The 26,747-nt window shown below is 36.2% G+C and overlaps 1 protein-coding gene across 1 annotated transcript in view; it reads left to right on the top strand.

The window, feature by feature from the left end:
- The window catches only part of AHI1 (Abelson helper integration site 1), a 202,686-nt gene that overhangs the window by 68,734 nt on the left and 107,205 nt on the right, over positions 1 to 26,747 (top strand). The window contains exons 19-21 of the mRNA XM_082634082.1: positions 2,641 to 2,837; positions 6,807 to 6,833; positions 20,959 to 21,076. Of these exons, the coding sequence (XP_082490208.1) occupies positions 2,641 to 2,837; positions 6,807 to 6,833; positions 20,959 to 21,076 (342 nt within the window). The remainder of the gene's footprint in view (positions 1 to 2,640; positions 2,838 to 6,806; positions 6,834 to 20,958; positions 21,077 to 26,747) is intronic.

Here is a 26,747-nt window from a genome sequence, read left to right on the forward strand (position 1 = left end):
ATCAAGGTCTGCAGGTAGAGAGCCCCAGTTATCATTGAGCTGTTCTTCACTTAGAACACGTGAATGAAGTAGTACATGAATATAAAGGTCAGAGACCTAAATTTTTTTGTAGGTGCTATTTCAAATTCATGCTTCGTGAAACCAAGGTTGATAACTAAAAAAACCAGTGTTCATCCTTTTGTATATTCATTTTATTGCTTTATAAATGTTTTTCTTCCAATTAATAATATATTATGAACAATTTTCTATCATGATAATTATACATCTGTACATAATTTTAGTGGCTGAATTCCCTTTCTTTAAATGAATACACCATAATTTATTTAAACAACTATTGTTGCATAATTCCACTATTATATGTTTTTCAGTATTTTAAGGAACACTTCAGTACACACCTGGCTACCCTTACTCAGTTTGTTCCGTGGGAACAAATATCTTGAGGTACAGTGGGATAGTTGAACAAGCAATAAAAGAAACATCACTTTCTAATTTGCCTTTTTCCTCTTATTTCTTCCTTAATTAGTAGTGAAGTTGAATATATAGTTCTCCTTTTTGTGAATTTTCTGTAATGGTCATTTGCCCATTTTTCTGTTGGATTATTCATTTTTAATTGATTTTATGGGGACTCTTTGAATATTAACTCCTATCACTTTTTTGTGAGCAGTTTTATTGAGGTATAATTGACATATAATAAACTGCATATATTTTAAATGTACACCCTGATAAGTCAAGACATATTTATATACTTGTGAGACTATCACCTCAGTCAAGATAATGAACACATCCATCATCCCCCAGAGTTACTTTGTGCTCCTTGGTCATCTCTCCCTACCTCCCCCTCCTGCCAAACAAACACTATGAATTAATTTGCATTTTCTAGAATTGTATATGAGTGCAACAGTATATACCACGTACTTTTTTTGATCTGTCTTCTTTCACTCATAATTACTTTGAAGTTAATCTGTGTTTTTGAGTTTATAAATAGTTCTTTTTTATTTTTGAGTATTATTTTATTGTATTGATATATCACAGTTTGTTTTTCCATTCACCTGTTGATGTTTGGGTTTTATCCAGTTTTTAGCTATTACAAATAAAGATGCTGTGAATATTCGTTTACAAGTGTTTCTATAAACATATGCTTTTATTTCTCTTGAATAAATACCTAAAAATAGAAGAGCTGGATCCCAGCACAGACATATGTTTAAGAAGCTTCCAGACTGTTCTCTAAAGTGGCTGTGCTGCTTAACCTTCCCACCACTAGTCTGTATTTCAGTATCTCCGTATCCTTGCTAAATTTGAAATGGCCAATCTTTTAAATTTTAGCCCTTGTAATAGGTATGTTGTGCTGTTTCATTGTGGTTTTAATTTGCTTATCCTTAATGACGAATGATGTTAAGCACCTTTTCATGTGCTTATTTACCATCCATGTATCTTCTTCACTGAACCATCTGTTCAGATCTTTTGTCCATTTGTAAAACTGGCTTGTTTGCTTTCTGATTATTGAATTTTGAGAGTTAGGTTTCTTATATACACGTGATGCTCTATCAGATATATGATCTGCAAATATTTCTCCCAGCCTTTGGCTTTTCTTCTAATTGTCTTAAGAGTTTGAAAGAACAGACGTTTGAAATTTTTATGAAGTCCAAAATTGTCAATTTTTTCTTTTATGGATTTTTAAATTATATAATTGTGTAATCAAGAAAATACTATTTTAAATGACTACTTTTTACTTTTTCTCCTTTGTACTTACAGGCATTTTAAAATTTTCAAATTCATTTATTTAAATGATCAAATGAGATAATGTATGTGAAAGCATCCTAAAAATCGTAAAGTACAATACAGGTGCTAATACCCTTGTCGTCATCGTCATCATCATCATCATCGTCATCAAAAACATTCACCCTTTGAGCCATCTGTTCCACTCTGGGGTATTAAATCCAAAGAAAGGATTCTTTTAAAAAATAAATTATGAAAGTACCTATGCATAGCCTATAATGAGGGAAAACAGAAAATATTGTAAATATTTAGCAATGGGAGAATACATAAACTATGGCGCTTCCTTAGATGAGACATTGTAAAGCATTTATAAATGGTAATTACATAGTTGTAGAAATAGGCAAAAACTTACATTTAAATTGAAAAACTGTTCAATTGTGTTTACACTATGATATTTTACATAAAATGTATATATGAATAAAGATAGAGGTATGAAGATATGAAAACAGTTGTTTTAAGGAAATGGGTTTGTGAATAATTATTTTGATTGTTTTTGTGTTTTCTTTAATTCTATTATATTATGCCTTTGATTTTTTATATTGTGTTTTCTGTATGCATCTCTTCAAAGTTAGAGTCCCCTTCCAATCTGTTATGTTTACCAGACCAAGATACTGCATGGCCTTCAAGGCTCAATTATACTACCTGACATGAAGTTACCTATGAAATTATTATATTTCCTTCTTTATGGTTTACAGTATTTAATAATTTCACATTTTGTTCATCATGTTGTATTATTATTACCCAGTATTTAAAATGTATTATGTACTTTTTGATCATTCCTTTAATGCTACAGTTTCATGGCTTAATTATTTCATTATGCTTTTGCTGTGATGATTTGAACTAATTATGGACTAATTTTTCCAGTTGCCCAGCAGGAGGCTGAAATGTTCAAACGCTACAATGGAACATTTCCATTACCTGGAATACACCAAAGTCAAGAAGCTTTATGCACCTGCCCTAGACTTCCTCATCAGGGCTCTTTTCAGATTGATGACTATGTCCTCACTGAAAATTCTTCAATGAAGATGCAGCAAGTGAAACAGAGGATTGATTCTGTCACAGTAAGTTTACTTATTTTATGCAGTTGAGAAGTTGGAAACTTTAAAACCATTTCAGTTCTGTTTTACATTGCCATGCCAATAAATATTCACTGAACGAAGTAGTTACTTAAAACTAGGCTTTCTTATACTTTTATAGCTCCTTTCTGGTACTTGTTCTAAAATCACTAACTGCAGTAAACAAACTGAACTTACGATAATCTATTAGGCTTTCCTGACTTGATATCTCTGTAAAGATCAGCCCGGACTTGTTTCTCTATTTTAAAATATATGTGTGTATATGTGTGTATACGCATATATACAACATGCAGACACGCACACACAGCAAATACCAACCTGGGAAGATGTCTACATAAAATATATAAATGGAACAGCCTTCTTAATATGGAAGAACAAAATAATAAAGAAAATAGTGAGACTTCAACAAAGAAATGGATAAATGAAATAAACATGTACTTTCAAAAAGAGTAGGTACAAATGTCTCATAAATGTATTTTAAAGTTCTATCTCACTTCAGAGAAAAGTAGTGCCACAGAAACCAAATATTGCCTGTAAAACTGGAAAATAGATGATGAAAATCAGGAGGAGGATGCTTGGTTAAAAGTCACGTGGTATTCTGTTGGTGGTAAATTACTATATAGTGTTTCTCAAAGATAAGTGGTAAAATGTATTGAGAAGCTTGAACATCCTTAAAAATACTTAGGCTCTTTGACCCTAATAGTTCTTTTAGTGAGAATTGGCCTGAGCTCCTTGAAGACAGGGACTTTGCGGGCTTGTTGTGTTCCCCCTTGTGGCACAGTGCCTGGCACTTAATAAATATCATCCTTTCCCCTCCTCCTTTTATAGGGATATTGACCAGTTTTAAACCCAACGTGGGAGGAACTACATTGAGACATCTTTTAGTTCTGACTGTACTTTCTTCCTCTCTCCTTTCCTTTCTTTAGAAAGTTAGAGAGTGTGGGGTATACCGGAGTGCAGATTACTCAGACAACGGGTTCAGCTTTAGTTGGAATATGGGGGAAATTTTTTTATATTTATCAGTATAAATTTTAGAATAATATTACTATAAATTAATATTTCAGTGTTGTAAGACTTTATATTTTAACATTTTAAAATAATTGAATAGTGAATGTGTTCCAGATTTTAAAAGGAAGTATGAATAGATAAATGGAGTTCTAAAAATTAGAGAAAAATATTTATTCACTAGGAAAAAAAAATGGCCCTTGTCTAAAATCTTGCATGGCAAAATGATTTCATCTACAGACTTAAGAGCGACTCACAGATAGATATATAAAAACCAGTTTCCTACAATCTGTCAGTCTTTACACTGTAAAACTTAACATCCTGGAATCACCTTGGGCTTGTAGCTTTTCTCCTGCATCATCTTTTATAGCTGTCATCCTCAGATAAATGAAAGTAGATGTAAAAGAAATATAAAATCAGAAAAATATTCTTTAAGATAGAGGCAAGGGGAAAGTAAATTGATAATTTATTATAAGAGAAAAACTTGTTTCTCATAGAATCATTGATTTATTTAGCTTTTACTAAACTTTTCCTTTTAAAAATTACGCTTTGGGGTTGAGGTAGATTGAGGCTGCCTTTGGAAATGAAAGCTTTGTCTATTTGCTGTGGTTTTTGAAAAACCATATATTTCCTGTATTAAGAGAATTCTCTGAACTTTTTTTTCAAATGCTATCTGTGGTGTATTTTCTCTGAGAATGTATGTAGTATACATGGGAATCAAAACAAAATGTCATCTTTGTTCCCACGGAAGCTCCATTCTTTTTATGTTTTGCAAGCATTTAGGTTGACTGGATTCTCACCTTTTGTCACAATGCCTTTTCTCTTGTTTCCTGAGCTGTGTTTTGGTAGACCCTAAATTCCTTTTCCAGTTAGGTTTGTTACTTAGTCTAAAAGGCTCTGTCACTGGTCTTCTATGTAGAAGTCTAATAGAGACGACTATATTACTTCTATATTGTAGAAGACTGTATCCCTGGAGATACTCCTTTCTTTGTAACCACAAAAGGAATGTTTTTCTGATAAAATACAGTTCAAGTTTAGGGTGTGATTTGTGTGTGCGCGAATTGCATAATAAATTCAGTTCCTCGGGTATTTATCATAGGTGTTTACTCATGAACGAGAAAAGGATGCCAAAAATAGATAATTTTCTGTTCTTGGTAGCTTTGTCATTTACTCATAATAAAACTCATTTAACTGTTTCATACTTAACAGAGCCGACTTTGTGCTGCTGCTGCAGCAATACCTAAAAGGCTCTGCAATCCAGATAAGACCTCACAGGTAGACAGTATCTTGAGAGCAGTGACACATGTCTTTCTAAGGTTTCAAACCCAGAAATTTGGTCTTATTAGTGTATCCAGAGCTGCTCAGAATCTGGGGTACCTGGTAATAGTAAACAGTTCCACAAAAAGTTGATTTATAAACTTAAACATCTTATAATGGAAGGTATACCTCTCTAGCTGCTTGAGCACTCAAGACCACTCACCCTTTTAAAAATTAACCTGATATCTGGGTCAGTGATCACAGAGCTGATTGTTAAGCAGAGTCATAGGAACAGGGATTGAATGGGTTTTTAAATGTTTTATGCCAGTTTTGAAAAAAAAAAGATTAATTTTCTCTACCCCACAGGAGATTTCACCATTTAATAATTGGTGATTATTAACATCTGTTTAATTATGAGTAGAAACTGACATAATGAATTCCTGGTACTGTGCTAAGTGTTTTACGTGTTCACTATATTTAATCCTCAAAACCATCCTATAATGTGGATGCTAGTATTATCCCCATTTTACAGAAGATGAGGTTGAGGCTTACAGAGATCAAGCAATATTGCCAAGGTCACACAGATGGAAACATTGGAGCTGAGATTCAGTGCAGGCAATCAGAATCTCATGCCCACAGTCAGTTTTACTGTCTCCTTTTAGTGATTGAAATTACTAATATCCTTTAGACGTAGTCTATGTCCCTTAGAAATTTCTGGATTAAAAACAAAAGGACACTGTTCTTTTTCAGTTCTTTTTTTCTAAACTCCACATTGATCGTTACCATTTTTTCCTAGTGCTGTACTAGGCTGATGATATATGCTGGTTAACCTTAATTGGACTAGAATATTATTTGTGTCTCCCTAGCAGCAAATTTACAAGTCATCTGTTTTGTGTTGCCTTTGACTAATTTCTTTTTCAAAAGTGACTTTTTCTTGGCCTTTTCCCATGAGTTGTAGGCAGTCCCCTTCTGTAGCTCCTCCAGTCATATCCTTTACTCCTCAAAAGTGTTTACTATTAGATTTCCTCTGAAGTAAATTATTAATTTGAGAATTATATGTATGGGTATTCTTATTTATAGAGATAATTATATACTGCAGTTCAGAGTGTGTCTTTTAGATATGTTAGTGTCCCAGTACAGAATTTTAGTGTTTATGCTAAGTTACTGAGGAGACAAATTTTTCTTGAGGCAGTTACATGTGGGCCCTCCAGAGTCTTGTTTGTCAGTGCATTTTGCTTTGGCAAACCAAAATCATGTCATTGAATCTCTTTAATTTATATTCTTTCCGGCTCATTGGAACAGTGCAGAGTGACACCTGCAGGTGTTAGATTAAAAAACACTCTCCCGGGCTTCCCTGGTGGTGCAGTGGTGGAGAGTCCGCCTGCCCATGCAGGGGACACGGATTCGTGCCCCGGTCCGGGAAGATCCCACATGCCGTGGAGCGGCTGGGCCCGTGAGCCATGGCCGCTGAGCCTGCGCGTCCGGAGCCTGTGCTCCGCAACGGGAGAGGCCACAGCAGTGAGAGGCCTGTGTACCGCAAAACAAAAAAACAAAAAAACAAAAAAAAAACACTCTCCCAAATGTTGATTTTGGTTATTAAGAGATTAATATCTGAATGTGTTAAAAAGAGTTGATATTTTATTAAATGAAATTATGAGTATTTCTTTACTTATTTTATCCTATTTCTTTTAGGAGGTGATACGAGCCTGTGCTGCAAAGGTGAGTGGTTTTTGTTGTTGTTGTTGTTTTTGAATTTTATTTTATTTTTTTTTATACAGCAAGTTCTTATTAGTCATCCATTTAATTCATATTAGTGTATACATGTGAATCCCAATCTCCTAATTCATCCCACACCCCTCCCCCACTTTCCCCCTTGGTGTCCATACGTTTGTTCTCTACATCTGCGTCTCTATTTCTGTCCTGCAAACCCGTTCATCTGTACCGTTTTTCTAGGTTCCACATATATGCGTTAATATATGATTCTTGTTTTTCTCTTTCTGACTTACTTCACTGGGTATGACAGTCTCTAGAGTGAGTGGTTTTTACTACCAGGAAGATAACTTAAGTTTTCATTGTGATGCACCAAAGAATTGAAATGTACCATTCATAGTTGTAATAGAACTTTTACAAAGTTCATCTGATACATATCTTCTGCATTTGAGCTCGGATTTATCAAGGAATCGTAATACTGGCACTTGAGAATTCAGCAAGTAGCTTCATATTTTTGAAGATTTAAAAATATTAAGTGATTGGCATATACTTTCAGTAAAGGGCCAGCAAGATCATTTCCTTCTCTGAGAGAAATATTACATGATACTTTATAGGTAAGAGACAGCAATACAGTTCCAATGGGTGAATGCTGAGTAAAGTGTATAAGCCTTGAAATGAATGTAAAGCCACACATAAACGGCAATGATATATTGTGCTGATAATGCTCTAGATCATTTATACTGTGTTTCATACTTCCTTTCCCATGGTCTGAAAAATGGAGGTATACAAAAAGGCCCTTGATTACTAATCAATTTCAACTAAATTGTATCTGGGATGTTATCAACACAACAGCTTTCTTCCTTCTACAAGCAAGGTTATTTTATGTACAACCTTTAACTCAGTTGTCAAGAAAATAAGTTTTATTTAAAAGAGTTGGAATAACACCACATGTTCGTCCTTCCCTCTTATTTTCTTCTGTCTGTTCCCAAAATTCAGTTGAATAATTAGACATCCGTATATTTATCAAATATGATTATATATGTCACAAAGTGAAAGGAGAGACCTCCAGAAGGGAAAGAATTAAAGTGGTATTAGTATATTCAAAGACTGCTTTATGTAATGTCAGTGCACTGGAAATACTGTTTTTACTCAGTAGACACCTCCTACCATGTGGCAGGTGCTTGGAATACAGAAGTAAGTAGCCTATTGTCTTGTTCCACATGGGGCATCTTATGGAGGAAATGTGTCAGAAAACACTGGGCTTATCCCATCACTGAGCTGTCCAGTATCAGTCAGGACCCATCACTTTTTTACCTAATTATCACAAGTCAACAGGAAATAGAATATAGACAAGGGGAAGGAAGATGGGGAAAAAGGAGAACAAGCTATATTCTGACTTAGGCTGCAGATGTTCAGGAAACTTGTTCCTGATAGCAATGATTGGTGTAATGATTGTAGCTCTAAGATTACTAAATCTTCTTAAGTATGTATAGAATATAAAACTGGAGTCAAAAAAGTAGTTTATCCTCTTGATTAGCAGTTCAGAGCTATTTCTCTTTATTTTAACACATGTATTACGTACCCATCTTTTGTAATGCTGTCTGAATGTCCAAAGAGTAAAGTGTTCTGCACATATTTGGCAAAAGACTTTATGGAGAACGTCCTCTGCTATTCTGGAAACTTCCCGAGGGTGGAGGTTCATGTCATTCATCTTTGTATTCCTAGTACTTAACAAAAGTAGACTAGTCATTGAAAATATGACATTTTGGGAAATTAATCAAGGTCTAGAAAGATTAACCTACTAGTGTCTTTAGTTATTTTTTATGACAGTTTTATTGAGATATAATACACATACCATAAGATTCACCCTTTTAAAGTGTACAGTTTATTGGGTTTTATTATATACACAGAGTTGTGCAACCATCACTACTATCTGGAGTTCTTTCATTCCCGCCAAAAAGAAACCCCGTATCTCTTAGCAATCATTCTCCATTTCTGGGTAGGGACATGCACACACACACACACACACACACACACAACACTCAAACTCCTGCTAACCACTAATATACTCTCTGTCTCTATAGATTTGCCTATTCTGGACATTTTATATAAATGGAATCATAGAATATGTGATCATTTGTTACTGGCTTCTGTAGATTAGAATAATGTTTTCATGGGTCCTCCATTTGTAGCATGTATGAGTACTACTTTTTATTGTCAAATAAGATTCCATTGTATAAATATATTGCATTTTGTTTATCCATTCATCAGTTTACGGACATTTGTGTTGTTTATACCTTTTAGCAATTAAGAAGAATGCTACTATGAACATGTGTGTACAAGTTTTTGTGTGGGCATATGTTTTTATTTCTCTGGGGTATATATCTAAGAGTGGAATTGTTGGGTCATATGGTAACTCTATGTTTAACATTTTGGGAAACGACCAAACTGTTTTCCAAAGTGGCTGCACCATTTTAGAATCCCACTAGCAATGGTTCCAGTTCCTCCTCATCCTTGTCAACACTTGCTATTTTCTGTCTTTTTTTTATAGCCATCCTAGTGGGTGGGAAGTGGCATCTCATTGTGATTTTGACTTGCATTTTCTTAATGACTAAAGGTGTTGAGTATTTTTGTTGCGCCGTTTTTATATCTTCCTTGGAGAAGTGTCTATTCAACTCCTTTACCTGTTCTTTAAAAAAAGAATTATTTATTTTTATTGTTCACTTTAAGAGTTCTTTATATATCCTGGATACAAGTCTCTTGTCACATAGATGATCTGCAAATGTTTTATCCCATTTTGTGGGTTGTCCTTTTAATTTCTTGATGGTATTCTTTAAAACAAAAGGCTTTAATTTTTATGAAATTAAGTTAATCTATTTTTTTCTTTTGTCACTTGTGCTTTTGATGTCATATATAAGAAACCATTGCCTAACCCAATGTTCCAGAGATTTACTTCTCTGTTTTCTAGGATCTTTATATTTTTAACTCATTTAGGTCTGTGATTATTTTGAGTTAATTTTTTTTAATGTGATGTGATGTAGAGGTCTAATTTTATTCCATTTGCATATGGCTGTCTAGTTGTCCCAGCACCATTTATTGAAAAGAGTATTCTTTCCCCATTGAATGGTCTTTACCATTGTCAAAAGACTTTACTCTTAAAAGCAGAATATATTTATGTCATTTCCCATCTGTTACATCCAGGATAATAAATTTTTACCAGGTACCTAAGTTTTTTCTTCCCTAAATCCCATCTAGATTTTTATATTGTTGAAGATTTATTCCTTTTTTTTCCATTAACAGTCTTTAAACAAATGTTTATTGAATGTATACCAAGTGTGTGTGCGTGTGTGCGTGTGTATGTGAGAGAGAGAGAGACCATGTGCTTACATGGAGAATACAACAGTGAATAAGAATATCCTATTGTAGGGAGACAAATAACAAAAAAGGAAATAAGATGATTTCAGCAAGAAGTGATGTGAAGAAAATAAAATAAGCCCTTGGGACAAAGAATGAGTGGGGGACGTTATACTCTAAAGGATGATCATGGAAGGCATCTCTGAGAGAAATACTTGACAAGGAGCTAGTCCTGTCCTGCAAAAGTCCTCATCTAGGAATAAAACTGGCATGCTGGAGGAGCAGAAAGAACACCACTAAGCTTAAGTGGGATAGTGAGCGAGCAAGGAAGAACAGTGTTTCCTGACAAGTTGGAGAGAAAATCAGGAGATCAGGCATGCCTTTTAAAGGGCCTTGCAAGCATGGTAATGTAGGGGAGGAAAAACTTTACCTTCCACCCTTCTAGTTTCTGTGGCTGGTCTAAGGATTAAATTGGCATAGACAGATTAACAGGAGAAAAGATACAATTTTAATTACATACATACATGAGCTCCACAAAGTTAAGATATTCCAAAGGCTGCCAGGTAACTGAGGCTTATATACCATCCTGAGCCTAGAAAAGGGATGGAGAGATCTGGGGCTATCAGAGGCAGAATGCAATTCAAGGGAAGGTGAGAGGAGGAACTGGTTAGTAGACAAGGTTACCCTGCCATGCAGATAAGTCTCTCAGGTGAAAAAGTTGTCCCTGATGATAGCTCTTTTCCTGGTATAGTCGATCCCCTTTCTAATGTATTGGGTTGGTCAAAAAGTTCGTTCAGATTTTTCCATAACATCTTAGGAAAAACCCGAACAGACTTTTCTTTTTTTGAGAAAGGCCAGTGAACCTTTTTTTTTTTTTTTTTTAGCACAACTAACTGTATTTTTGGCTGCGTTTGGTCTTTGTTGCTGTGCACAGGCTTTCTCTAGTTGCGTCGAGCGGGGGCTACTCTTTGTTGCGGTACGTGGACTTCTGTAGTGGCTTCTTTTCCTGCGGAGCACGGGCTCTAGGTGTGCGGGTTTTAGTAGTTGTGGCATTCGGGCTCAGTAGTTGTGGCTCGTGGGCTCTAGAGCACAGCCTCAGTAGTTGTGGCACACGGGCTTAGTTGCTCCGTGGCATGTGGGGGTCTTCCCAGACCAGGGCTCGAACCGGTGTCCCCTGCATTGCAGACGGATTCTTAACCACTGCGCCACCAGGGAAGTCCCCCGAACGAACTTTCTGGCCAACCCAATATATTTCCCTTACAAAAGGGTAACTTCCACTCTGTTTTCAGAACTCCTGTGTCTGAAGTTTCTCAAAGTAATCCTTATGCCAAAGAGACATATTTTGGGGTGGCATATTCTGCTGTCCTTCTGTAAGGAGTTTAGGATGTTGATTTAATTAGAGAAATAAGTGATTAAGATGTTAAGCTAGAGAGAATGTGAGAACAGATTTTAAAAGGAGAGTAAGGGTCTCAGTTCAAGAAAGAGGAGATTGTGGCCTGGACTAGGATGGTATTAAAAGATAAACTGAGGCATATTAAACATTTTAAGAGGTTTTTTTGGAGCAAAAAATGATTCAAATTGGGCAGGGCCTAGCCAGAAATCATTAGAAGCATTTCACCAACAGGAGCTGGGGAAAGACTTCTATAGAGAAAAGGAAGAAGCAAAACAAGGAAATTATTGATAGGCTATAGTTTAAAGCCTAGTTGGCTGTTGTGATTAGTTGTCCTTAGGTTTCAATTTTGCAACCTTGAAGTATTTACAGGCTTAGATTTTGTGGTCATAGGCTACCCTGGCATTAGTGCCACCTCAGTCTAATGGTCCCCTAGATTAATTAGCTTAACAATGGTAATAATGGAAATGCAAGCAGTGGACAGATTTGGGATATATTTCGGAAGTAGATTCAACAAAACTTGGTGATGGATTAGATGTGGTGTAAGAGAAAGAAATTAGAAATAACTTCTATATTGCTGCTTTCAGCAACTGTGTAGATGGTAGCAGTGCTTTTTAATGAGGTGAGGAATACTGGAGTGGAGTTTTCAATATGACTATAGCTGAGAAGTAAGCAATTGGATATATGAGTCTTAAGCTCAGGGGAGAAGTCAGGGCTAAAGTCCTTTTTGTTCTAAACTGTCAGATATGGTAAGATCACCTGGGGAGAGATTATAGCTAAATACCTGAGGCCCTGGTCCAGGAGAGGGTATGTCAGAAAATCCCAGAGGAAGTATTTTAAGAAAGAGGAGTGATGAAACAGTCACATGCTACTGAGAGAAAGAGTAAAATGAGGACAGAAAGTAGGCACGGTGGTGTCCTTTGGTTACGTAGATGAGTGCTGTTTCAGTAAGTGGCTGAGACAAAAGCACAATTGAAGTGAGTTGAAGACAGATTGGGAGAATATAAAGCAGAGAGTGTGTAGGCCATTCTTTTAAGACATTTTAACTGGGGAGCAGAGAAGCAGCAACTGGAGGGGAACATTAGATGGACAATATTAAAGCATATTTATTTGTTGATGGGAATAATTCAATGGTGATGGAGAAGTTGATAATGTCCCGTGGAGGTGGTAATTGCTGGACTCAAGTCCTAGAAAATGTGAAAGGGGATGTAATCCTGAATACCAGTGGAGAAACTAGCCTTAAGAGAAGGGCGTTTTCATCCTTTCTGATAGGCAAATAGGTAGAAAGTATGGGTAGATGCTCAGATACAGATTTGATGATGGGAAGGTAAAAGAGTTCTCTCATCTGATTACTTCTGAGATAGTAATTGGTATTAGAAGTCTGTTACATTGCTCTGAATTGCAGTAGCCCTGGACGACTTACACATACATTTATAATTTACAAATTTCCTTGCACTTTCCTTTGTTTAGGAGTGGACTGAAGCATACCAGAAATGGTATGAGTCTATTTCCATTAAGCTTTGTATGATTCCTCACAAATGGAATTAGTCTGTTTTTCTCATGTTCTCAGACATATTTATTCATACCTGGCATGTTATATGATTGGGCTTATTCTGCCTTCAATTGTAATAAATTTTGCCTGTCTTTTCCAGAATTAAATTATGAATTCCCTCAGGGAGGAACAACGCTTTTCTTTCTTCCCTCTCCCTCCCCCTCCTCCCCTCTCTCCCTTCCATCTTTCCTTCTTTTTAAATTTTACATGGTATTGCTTCCACCTCTAATCTTTACACGTCTGAATTTCCACACGTCTCTGTAAGCTTCTGGAAGCCAGGGGACTTTATCTTTTTTTTTTTTTCAATTATTGATATCATCTACCCTAAATGAATATAAATGTAACCGAGCTAAGGTTTATTCAAGAATGCCGTAAAGGTGAAGTAATGATCTGTATTATAGTTTAAACTATCTTGGAACATATTATTCACTGAAAAATAAAAAGTTTTAAAAAAATAGAGACTCCAATGAAAATAAATTTTTAAAACTCCTTTAAAAAACAGTATTTTGACAGTATTTGGAAGACTGGCTTGGCTGTAGGAGTAGTACAAGCTACAATAGGCCACGAAACGAAATTATGGACTTTTGTTACTGGATATCTTAGAAAACAGGAAGAACCCTTGTTTTAGGAAAACCCAGTTTTCCTCCCGTCTCCCTCACTCTCACACTCCGACATTTCTGACACCAGAGGTGGCGGGGTTTCCCTCATCAAGCAGTTCTGAGACACCAGCTGGGTGAACTGCAACTTAATTCTGACACTGTCTACCTGAAGATAGCATTAAATCCTACAAATTAAAGGCTCAGTCGCACAAGCCTGCCCCCCTCACCCCCCTTCAGGCACCAGTTGCGAGTCCAGGTTACTTGTGCTTCTGACCAATCAACTATACATCGAGATTGCACCCACCCCCTCCTTGGGTTTGATTGATTTGCTGAAGCAGCTCACAGGACTCAAGAAAACAGTTTACTTGTTACCTATCAGGTTGTTATAAAATGATATGATAAAGGATGGACGTGCAGGTGGAAGAAATGCATAGAGCAAGGCATGTGGGAGGGGGCGTGGACCTTCCTTGCCCTCCTCTGGGTGTGACATTCTCCCAGCACGTCCCTGTGCTCACCATCCTGGAAGCTCTGCGAACCCCATATCATCGGGATTTTTATGGTGATTTCAGGTAGGCATGGTCAGTTATTAACTCCATTTCCAGCCCCTCTCTCCTCCCTGCAAAATGGAGAGTGGGCCTGAAAATTCTTAGCTTCTCATCATTTCTTCATCTCCAATCTAGAAGCCCACCAAGAGTCCCTTCCCTAGAACAAAAGACATTCCTATCACCTAGGAAATTCCAAGAGATTTTGGAGCTCAGCTTCAGGAACCAGAGTCAAAGATAAAATACGAGGACAAGAGATGCTCCCAGTGCTCTTACCACTTAGAAAACCACAAGGGTTTCAGGAGCTCTGTGCCAGGAACCAGGGGCAGAGACCTATATGTATACTTTTCTATTATTTCACACTCCTGTTTCTAGAGTTAAATAAGAGTATTAAACCATGTAAATTAATGAGTTTCTTACTTTTAAGCCCATTATTCTGTAATTCTTATCATCAAAAAGTTACTTACGGGCTTCCCTGGTGGCGCAGTGGTTGAGAGTCCGCCTGCCGATGCAGGGGACACGGGTTCGTGCCCCGGTCCGGGAAGATCCCACATGCCGCAGAGCGGCTGGGCCCGTGAGCTGTGCTCCGCAACGGGAGAGGCCACAACAGTGAGAGGCCCACGTACTGAAAAAAAAAAAAAAAGTTACTTATATTTGAGAAGTCTTAAATACAAATACCACCTTAATTTTGGGTAAGGTTTTAAAACATGCACTGTTTTCATATGTATTAATGCATTTGACTTCTGTGTAGTTCTTATTAGTGCTATACCAGCCACTTACTAAAGAAAGGTAGACGAAACCTGTTCTTTACCCTCAAGAAGATTACAGTCTGATGGATGATAACTAACAGTATAAGTAATCATACTAAAGTGTTACCAGTGCCATAGTACTAGAAGATGTGGGGACAGTGGAGAGACAAAGGAGGGGGAGGTAAGTTCTATTGGGAGAGTCTGAAAGGCTTTTCGTACATGATATAATACTTGAGTGAAAGCTTGGAGAAGGAGTTGGTATCCACAAGGAAGATGGAGCCAGGAAGGAAGCCCATTCCAGGAAACAGGAACAGCATGAACTAAGTCACAGAGACATGCAACAACCTGGCATGTCTGGGAAGCTGTATGCAATTTGTTGTAGCTGGAACATAGGAGATGGAGCAGTAAGGTGGGAAAGCTAGGTAGTTGTTATAATATAGAAAACTTTGTATGCCATACTAAAAAGTATGGATTTTATCCAGTGGAACAGTTGATGATGGGTTTTAAACAGAAGTGTTGCTCAATAAAATTAGCATTTTAGAAAAATCATCCTGGTAGGAGTATAGAAGAAGAATTAGAGAAGAGACAAGAGATACAAAAACAAGTCAGGAGACTATTGCAGCAGTAACACTAACTGTGGGGGAGGAGTGGGGTCAGATGCCAGAGCACCCGATTGACTTAATGAGTGACTCTGTGTGAAGCATGAGGAAGCAGTCCAAGGTGATGCCCATCTGTCTGGCTGGGGCAGCTGGGGGGATGGTGATATCTTTCCCTGAGGAAGTGAACAGCAGGGGAAAGGTTAGTTTGGTTTTGAACTTACCAATCAGAAGAGTTTTATTGGGTTGGCCAAAAGTTCGCGTTTTTGCAAAAGATCTTGTGGAAAACCCCGAACGAACTTTTTGGCCAACCCAATATATTGAAGAATCATCAGCATAAAAGGTAGATGAAGCAGTGAAAACAAACATTACTGCCCGGGATTACCATGTGTTGTGAGGGAATAAGAGGGCCCAGTGGGTCTAGCAAACAACACTGATAGGCAGTGGCAGGATCACCAACAGAAAAATGGTTTCCCAGAAACAGGAGAGTTACTGACAATGTCAGCTATCTCAGAGGCCTAAATGAATCTGCTAAATTTGATCATTTGAAGTCCACGATGACTTTAACTTTGGTTTTAGTGTTCTGATGGATAAAAGCTTTGTTGTAGCTGCTTGAAAGTGAATGGTTGAGGTATATGGTATATGGTGCTATTTTTCAAGAAATTTAACTTTCAGTGAAGCATAAGGAAATTATGGAATCACAGTGAGAATTTGTTTTCTTTTTATTTATTATTATTTTTTTACAACTTTATTGGAGTATAATTGCTTCACAATGGTGTGTTAGTTTCTGCTTTATAACAAAGTGAATCAGTTATACATATACATCTGTTCCCATATCCCTTCCCTCTTGCGTCTCCCTCCCTCCCACCCCTCCAGGTGGTCACAAAGCACCGATCTGATCTCCCTGTGCTATGCGACTGCTTCCCACTAGCTATCTGTTTTACATTTGGTAGTGTATATATGTCCATGCCACTCTCTCGCTTTGTCACAGCTTACCCTTCCCCCTCCCCATATCCTCAAGTCCATTCTCTAGTAGGTCTGTGTCTTTATTCCTGTTTTACCCCTAGGTTCTTCATGACATTTTTTTTTCTTAAATTCCATATATATGTGTTAGCATACGGTATTTATCTTTCTCTTTCTGACTTACTTCACTCTGTATGACAGACTCTAGGTCTATCCACCTCATTACAAATAGCTCAATTTCATTTCTTTTTATGGCTGAGTAATATTCCATTGTATATATGTGCCACATCTTCTTTATCCATTCATCCGATGAGGAACACTTAGGTTGTTTCCATCTCCGGGCTATTGTAAATAGAGCTGCAATGAACATTTTCTATTTTTGTACTAAAGTAGAAAGATTTATGCTTATAGCCTTTAGACAAACAGCCAGTAGAGAATTTGGAAGTAGAATTTGGAAGAGTTTTAAGGATATCCCCAAGGGGACAGCTGGAGGGATTAATCTTGAATGGAAGGGTACCTCTTTCTCTGACATTAGGAGAAACAGAAAGGTAGGTGCAAGAGGTATGTTCTTAGAAGTGAGGATTTCGGGGGGTCCAGCACCAAATTTTCTCTCTGGAGTCAGGAAATACACTAAGAGAGAAAGGAGGTAAAGGTTTGTTACTGCAAGATGCATCGAGGTAAATTGGCTTTCTCTAAGGCATATTACTACTGGATAACTGGTCTGAACCAGGACTAGATCTTAATTTTGAGCTTCTCACAGAGGAATATATCAGTAATCTTTTAACCACCAGTCCTTGGTATATGTATCAAGGGCTCAAAAAATCTTGATTAAATATTACAAAGTAAAACTTTGTTATGACTGGTCCCAATTAGAATTCTAGTTTAGTTAATACAGCATTGGTGAACTGATTTGGGGGAGATTTTCTAGCACGTTACCTCACTGTAAAAATTTCTCTTTAATTAACAGTGTTTCTTTCTAATCCCTCACTTCACTGTCCCAATTTGCAAGGAAAATATCTGGGGCCTAGAAATCATGTTGTATTTCTCTTTATGACACTGTAGCCAACTCATTTCTTAGGTTTTACTAACGTAGATATCACAGAAATGTAAGCTGCTTTTAAAACTTATATTATGAGATATTAAGAGACCTACTTCAGATAACTTGAATCTCACTTTGGCTCAAGTTTTCTGTTTAACTTGTTTTGTAATATTGGGATTTTAATTTTTACAACACACATATAACTTGCAACAAAACATTTCCTACATACGGCCTAGGTTTTTGAACTGTCTTCAAATTAAAGTATTATCTGCGTTGTTCAAATTTAATTCAAAAACTAGACAGTTGTCTGGAGGACGTGGGACAAATTTGTTAACATAAGCATATAGACAGTATTAATATCTTTTCTGTTACCATTTAAAACCATTTGGAGTGTCTTCACAAGTTAAAACTTTAAAAACAGTTCTTCAGGTGAATATAGCATATAAAGTCAGCTGAAATGATTAGACTTGTAAGTGTATATGGAAATCAGTGTTATATATCTCCCAGTGGTTTTACAATTTAGTCGCTAAAAGGTAAACTATTGCTGGCCTGTTTAGTTTTGTGCATTCAATTTTAGGTTAGAGCAATGACTTTTTTAACATGAAAATTAACCCCCTCCTAGAGAATTAGTATTTGCATATTTTACACAAAACTGTTTATACCCAGAAAGAGTAGGCAAAACAGTTTTGTGATTAACTTGGCAGTTCTAGGTGGTTTTTTTTTTCTTTTTCTCTATTATGAATTTCATTAAATTTTTATGCTTTTCTTTTTACACAGTATGGAGGTATTAAACTGACTTTGGCCGACTGTGGTTTTTGCATGAAGCAAGCAGAAAAGTGTGTTGTAAAAAGGGGATAGATTGTTGTAGGGTAGACTATCTTAGCCAACCTTTCTGTTGTTGTAAAATTATTAAGCAATTCTTTTCCACAGCATACATTTCAAAAATAGATATTGCTTCACTGTATTTAATGGTTGTTATTATTTTTCTTCCTTTAAATGAAGTAGTGAATATGTGTAAGCTAGCTTTGAAAATACTTGGAGTTCTAATTTCAAATCACTATAATAATTAACAATTACCCCGGCCTTAGAAACTGACTTATCTGCTCTGTTAGGTTGCCACTTATCCCTTCATGGACATTCAAAATAGTCTCTAAGAAATGTGTCCAGAAAGAGCAAATTATAAAAATGCTTAGGAAAAACATGTGATAGTAGATTATAGTTGGTTTTTTTTTAACAACATTTTACTTAAAAAGAGTGACAAGTCTTTCTGTCTGAGTGGAGGCATTTAAGTATCCTCTTCTAGCTTTCTTGGTATCCATTTTTGTTTTAACACAAGTAAATTAAGGCAGATTGTGTGTGTGTGTGTGTGTGTGTGTGTCTGTGTGTGTGTGTGTGTGTGTGTGTGTGTGTGTGGTATCCAGCATACACCTGTTCTTTTGCACCAGATTTCAAAATGCTTTGTTTGACACATAGGATAAAAAATTTTAAGAACACAGAAGTAAAACTGAAAAATGATTCTAAAAAGAGAAGTGGATTAAATAGTTAAGTGATAAATATGTCATTTTGTATAGAGTACTTCCATTTAAAAGCATAGCATTCTGAAAAATTTACTGCATCTTCTTACTGCATTACATATTTTTAATTACCCTTACTTGTAGTGATTTTAATGATAACTAATATTTATATAGCACTTTATTCGTATAGCACTTTAGGTTCCCTTTACCAACATACTTTGTTTAATCTAGTTCATATTTAATATGTTATTTAGTGCTTTATGGTTAGCCTATGTGAATAGCACTTTATAATACCAGTTCATTGTTACTGCTCTTCAGGCACATTTCCTTTGAAGCATACATACTACTTTTATTACCTCCATTTAAAGATGGAAAATGAAGTTCGATGATGTTAGGTGATTGCATTGTTACTTTAGCTGTTGTATCAATATGGTCAACTTTAATTTTGGTCAGTGTTTAATAATGGCTCCTTACAGAATTTTTCTAGCTGGATAATTTTTCTTAGTATTGATGTAGTATTTGACCCCATCTAACTACTTTGAAAAATATTTTTATTTTTTTATAAGATGATAGCACAACAGTTTAGGAACCTTAGAACTGTATTATCATCTGGTCTTAATTGACTTTTTCACCAAATTATCTTTCCTTCAAGAGAAAAACTTAATCTAAGATATACCATTTACTATCACTGTTTGAAAGAAGGGAAGTATTTACAAACATTATGTAAATAATGAGTCAGATAAAGGGTATGTAACCACAACCCAGTACTATTGTATACAGAACACCAAAAGGGAATTTTTAAATACTAATACAGTAGAAGTCCTCTGTGTAGTTTTGATTATTGCAAAAAAAAAGAAAGGAGCTATTTTCATCTACTAATATTTACATACCATAAACTATCATTTAACAGTTTGTTAATTCACAGATTACTTTTGAAACTGTTTCAAATTTTTTCAAAATTAGATCACATTTTATCGTGCTTTTTGAAAATGATAAAAAGAATAAGATAAATGAATGGTTTATTAATAATGAGTGACTAGATCACTGCTGAAATTGTTTGAGTTACAAAGTGAATTTATTAATTTACTAAACATTTAAAGCTTTTTTGTGACATGTATTTTTCTACAGTAGCTGTAGTTATAATGTTGCACTTGTTATGAATTTCATTTCTGTGAAAGCATTGTACTCAGACAACTATAGTAGGATTTTTGTGTTGTAAAACATTGTGTTTACTTGCAGAAATTTTGCTTGTTCATTATTTTAGTTGTTCTTTGACATTGTCTTAAGAATGAGATTTTTTGATGCAGTGGAAACTATTTCACTTGGCAAGTTAGGTTGCAGCTGTGTTATCTATGTCACCATGATGTATATAAACATGAATATTACAGGTGTTTTCTGTGCAGTCTCTGAAAAGGAAGTACCTGCTATTTCAAAAATGCTAAAGAAATGTGGGTGTGAAACATTTTAACCCTTTCTTAATTGAAAGCAGTCAAGGAGTCAGTTTTATTTTTCACATTTTTTTTTGCCATAACTTTTAAGACCACTCTGAGTTACTAATAAAGTCAATTCCATGATAAGCAAATGTGTTTTCAAAGTAAGGCAGATTGACTTTAATATAGTTACACTTTCACTACCACTGTATTCCTTCTTTGATAAAAACTATTCTGTAAAAACTTTAAAGTTTTGTAAACTCTTAAAAACTAAGCGTATAAATCATTGCCACTCCTTTCGACACGTGTCCTGGTTTGCATTGTAAGCAACTATTTCTCATCCAGTTTTTGCATCAGTAACCCAGGAAATTACGCTTTCGTTTCTGATTTGCCTTTCCTATTACAGGTTAACAAAAATCTCTCATTTACTTCAGTATCAGCCTCCTCACAACAGTCGAAGTCAAAACAATCAAACATGCTGGACGCTCATCAGATTCTGCGTCAATTTGGTTTCACTCAAACTGGTGAGCCCCTTTCTTGCTTTAACTGTTCTTTCAATGTTCAGATTCTATTTTTTAATGGATATCATTTATTTCACTTCAGAAATCTATCTCGTAGCATTGTAATGGTCAGTTTTCACACATGATGAATTATATTCCAGCATTTTTTCTTTCTAAATTATTTCAAAAGCAAATTTGAATTTGGTAACTTTATTATTATTTTTTTACAACTTTATTGGAGTATAATTGCTTCACAATGGTGTGTTAGTTTCTGCTTTATAACAAAGTGAATCAGTTATACATATACATCTGTTCCCATGTCCCTTCCCTCTTGCGTCTCCCTCCCTCCCACCCTCCCTATCCCACCCCTCCAGGCGGTCACAAAGCAGAATTTGGTAACTTTAATAGTAGACACTCCCAACCTCTATTCTATTGAGCAGATGATAACTTAAAGGTAGCAAAACGTGTGAGTTTTAAACATGTATAATATGAAATCTGATTCAATTTCCCTTGGGTAAAGGAACCATAGTTTATGGATAATCACATTTTGTAATTCATTTCAAGGAAAGCCCAGATAAAATGCATTTTGGCAGAAACAGAATACATCCTGCCAGTACTATCGTGTTTCTTCAAAATTAGAAAATTAAGAAAATATGCAAAGAAGCTAGTTATTAAAGTGTATATCAATCACAGAGTTGAAATGAACTATACAATTGCAAATTTTTAGGCTAATGTTTTAAATTAATTTGAATAAGGTTTTCAGAGGATATCGAAGAAAAAGCATCTAGGTGAGAAATGTGTATTTTTGGTATTGAAAGATGACTATTTCTATTCATTAGCTTTAGGGTTTTTATGGTATTTTTTCTGCTATTGAAGTCTTTTAGAAAGATGAGACAGCTCAGAATAACAAAACAGTTGTCTTTGACAGAGAGTTATAAGAAGAGGAAGAAACTTGAGCTTGAAAAGATCAACATACTTTATTTAGAAATTTAGGAACAATATTACTTTTCTACTTTGAAGGTATTTGGAGTTTACATATGCAAGTTATTTTAATATTGCTACACTCTAATATCACTGAGTTACGTATTACAGTGGGAAAATACTTGGTTCAGGAACTCTTATGTTCAGTCTGGCTGTGCCTTTTATTATCCTTATTACCTGCAAATGTTAGAATCTTCATTTTTAAACTAGAAATGATGTTTGCATTATATATTGTTGAAGTTCAAATCACAAAGCATGTATGAAAGCACTCTATAAGCATAAGATACTATATGAGTGTAACATACTTATATTGTAAACAGGGTGAGTGTGTACATCAGCTTTGAAAATACTTTGAGTTCTAATTTTAAATCACTAAAATAATTAACAATTATCCCAAACCTTAGAAATTTTAGATTTCTAGTGTTGCAGATACCGCTAAAAGTTAGAGCAATAGCTTTGTTTGTTCTTGTGTACAGTGGGGGGCCCACCGTGGCTGCTCCTGTAGACACATTCTCTGCACCCTAACTCAATACTTGGTTTGCCTTCAGACCGATGACTAGGAGGGAGAGAACCTGTCTCCACCACTTGATCCCTATCTTTCTGCTGAGGTCTAAAATTCTTCCAGGAACAAATCTTTCCTTCCACATTTCAGGATTAAGGGGATAGAACATAAATGTCTGATTGATTTACCAGATTGATTAAAGTTCATTCAAGTAGTGTCTTAAGTTTATCAACCAACAAGGTGTAGATAATAGATATAAAATTGTTTTTCTGTAAACGGAAAGAGCAGAGAGGATAGATAGGAAGGCCTTTGAAATGGAAGCACGATTACCACTGTGACAGATAAAGACTAAAGATAAAGAATAAAAGGAAAGCCCGATATGATAAAGGCAAGTCTTGCAAACTTCACAATTATACGTAGGATTGGCTCCACTTACCTTCAGCTTTCCATGGCCATATAGGGCTTGAGTGGGCCTTTTAAATCATGCATGTCCCTTGGTGTGTGCACTATCCCAGGAACATTACCACTAAGCCATGTAATACATGGTAAGAATGCTTTGCTTGATTTTTAGTTATTAAAATGCTTGACCTCATTTTAAGGCATATCCTTCCTATAAAATTTATTGAGATATTGCTGTATAGAAAAGTTATAAAAGCAGACTATGTAGTCCTTTGCAAAATGGCCAAATCCATCTTATTCATTAAGAAGCCAATCTTTGTGGAAAAAAATCCTGCAGTAGGAAACAGGTGAACTAGTTTCTACACCTGACTTCACTTCTGAATGACTATAGAATCTTTAGTAATTTCTTCAGGCCTCAGTTTTCTCATCCCTGCAGGTAAATGAGGGCTCTGGATTTGGTGAGGTTCTGTCTTAAATATTCTGTGAGTCTATTCAATATTCAAACCAGTTTTAAAAAGGGATAAATAGTTAAGTGTTCTTGACTGTACAACTAATCTATTAGAATCTGAAATGAAGGACTATGAAAACAATGTAGTAGGATGTTTAAAAATAAAAATCTTACTGAAAAGCTATCAGCTTTTGGCTTTGTACAGTATAAAGAAAGACCATTTACACAGAACTAGTCAATATGGGCCCACTGGCCTTCATGCAAGAGGCTTAAGAGGAGGGGTTGATTTGATATATATTATATATAAGTGAGTTTATATGCTGGAAGACAAGACCCAGAAGTGCATTTACGGTCTGCTGTGACTTCTATTGACCTTATTCAAGGTGAGTTCTGGGTAATGGAGACTGCTAGAAAAGTAAGATTTTCTTTCTTCCTTGGTTTGTATTCTTCAGAGTTTCTAGAATACTATCTTTATTCATTCTAAAATCATTTTAAGTGGCTACTTTGTTTAAGTCCCTTTCTTAAGGATATGGACTAAATATGGCAGTCTCTGCCCTCAAGGAACTTACTGTCTGGTTGGGAAGACAAATGAGCACGCAACAAATTATGTCAGAGTGTGATAAATTCTAAAATCACAGTATAAACCAAGAGTCACTGAAATATAGAAGGATAAAGCAGCTGAGCGATTTCTCACACTTTACACGTCCACGCAGAACTCTTGCCCCCAAACAGTTCCTCCACTTCCACTTCCCCTGCCCCACACCAGGTCTTCCCACCCAGCACTCCGGCACATGTACCCAGTCATTTAGGTTGAACCAGAAGCCATTCGGGATCCCTCTTCTCCCTCCACTTCCCTGCTTTTACTCCTGTCCCTTAGCTTATTCTCCCCACAGCAGACAATGTGATTCTCTGAAAAATAAATTAGATCCTGTTACTTCCCTGCTTAAAACTCTTAAATGGGTTTCTGTGGTGGTCAGAATGAGTTCCAGAGTCCTTAAAATACCTTCCGAGGTCTCACCTCTGTCTTTGTCATCGGCCTCATCAGCAGATGGGGCTGCAGGAGGGCACGCTGAACCGAGAGAGGCAATTAAACAAACAATTGGAAGCGAGCTTGACTTGGCTAGGCAGTGGTTTGAATCTTAGGTTAGCTGGAGGAAATGGTGAGATGGATGTGTTTAGGAAGAACTGAGTTGCAAAGTAGATTGGGGTCAAACTGTGCCCTACTGAGGAATGCACATTTTATTCTCTAGATAAAATAGAGCTATCCAAAGGTATGAGGATGAAAGAGAAATGATAAGGTATGTTTCTAAAAAATACAGCTCGTGTCTTAGTGAGAGATGGGTTAGAGAGGGAAAGAGCTGGATACAACTTTTATTAGATACTTATTTTAGGAACTGTTCATTAGGCTTTTGCTCTAGGTTCTGAATGAACAAAATAATAAATCAGCTAAATTTATTAAAATTAAAACCATAAATCTTTTCTGAGTAATTTGTATAAGAAAGAAAGTTATAAAATTATATTTGTCAATTATACCTTTATAAAGCTGGGGAAAAAGGACATTTTAATTTTAACATTTTAGGTTAAATTGTAGGCTATAGTTCATAAATGTCTCACCATATGGTGAACATGTTGTACTGCATCTCAAAACTGTTTCCACACTTCCTTAGTATAATGAAGAAAATCTATAAGACAACAACAGTAACTTCTATTTGTATCAAAATTTATTTATATACATCTTCATTTGATCCTCAACAAAACCCTCTGAGGAGTAGGGTAAACATTAAAATCGTAGAGTGTAAACTCTTTTGAGAGCTGCTAGGACCTTAAATCTTTGACTGTCAATCCCTTTACCGTGAAACCGAGAAGCAGAAGGGCTGACGTGTCAGAGTTCACATAGCTAGTGGCATTTTTATCTAGAGCAAGATCTCATCTCTCCTAGCTCAGTACTTCTCACCCTCACCATCCCACGCTGCCTCTGCCTTTGGCTGGAGGGGGGCACTAGTTCAGAAGTGAAGTGGACCCTCAGTGAGGCTATGCCTAGAGCCACTCCTTCATTCCTGGCCCGTTGTCCTCCCACTCTGCCCAGAGGTCCCTCTGGCCACAGGCGTGTACTTTTCTTACTAGCATTGGAGGTGTGTGATATATTGCAAAGTAATAACCTGGACAGTACTATTTGGAATAGGTGTAGTTGTTAAAACTGAGGTGTCACGAAGGTATTTTCTAAGAATTAATGAAGTTATCTTTTTACCTGACCTTTAAATATAATTCTGTGTTCACCAGTTATTAGATTTCTTAAAGCCTAGTTCCAGTGAAATTGTGGTATTTAGTCACCAGTCAAATCAAGAGATTCTCTGCAGAGAAATTTTGTTCTGAGATAGTTGGTCTGAATCCCAGATCCCATTCAACTATCTTGAGAGTCCTTATTATATCAATAGTAGTAAATTTTAACATGTGGATTATTCAGTAATAAAATCAATCACAGTTATGAGGGTGGAAGTTAGAAGAAGTGCTTATCATCTTTGCATGACTATATTTGAAGGACAGCATCGTTCATTTTTATGTACTTAGTATATCTTTTCACAGCATTGCACTGAATTTAATTCATATTAATAGGTAAGTAGAGGCGTGCAAAATAAAATGATTCATTTTTATTAATATGACTATTAATGTAATCTTTATATCCTCTTTTTAAATTTTTTTATTTATTTATTTTTGTCTGCGTTGGGTCTTCATTGTTGTGCATGGGCTTTCTCTAGTTATGGCGAGCAAGGGCTACTCTTCGTTGCAATGCGCGGGCTTCTCATTGAGGTGGCTTCTGTTGTGGTGGAGCTCGGGCTTTAGGCATGTGGGCTCAGTACTTGTGGCACGTGGGTTCAGTAGTTGTGGCATGCAGGGTCTAGAGTGCAGGCTCAGTAGTTGTGGCAGACAGACTTAGTTGCTCCGCGGCATGTGGGATCTTCCTGGACAAAACCGTGTCCCCTGCATTGGCAGGTGGATTCTTAACCACTGCGCCACCAGGGAAGTCCTATATCCTCTTTTTAAATTGTAGACTTGGAGTTTGACGGGGTGGCAGAGTGTGACTTGGTTTTTAAAAGTGATCAATAGCTTCCGTCTTCTCCATATTTTGTTTGCACTCTCCATTAGATCATGTAAACATATACTGATGTTTTTTCCATATCCTAAACAGTCAAGATATTTGACTTAAACAAAATCATAAAATAATTCAGATGACTTCAGTATTGGTTGAGAGGTCTGTCAAGTTAATTTTTGTGCTTCTACATGTTGGATAATATTTGAAAAACTGTATCTTTCCGTTTCTTTTGCATATCTTTGCCAAGTATACACTTATTCCCTTGACCAGTTCT

Source organism: Mesoplodon mirus (genome assembly GCF_964341445.2).
Source record: "Mesoplodon mirus genome assembly, chromosome: 10".
Taxonomy (NCBI): Eukaryota; Metazoa; Chordata; class Mammalia; order Artiodactyla; family Ziphiidae; genus Mesoplodon; species Mesoplodon mirus.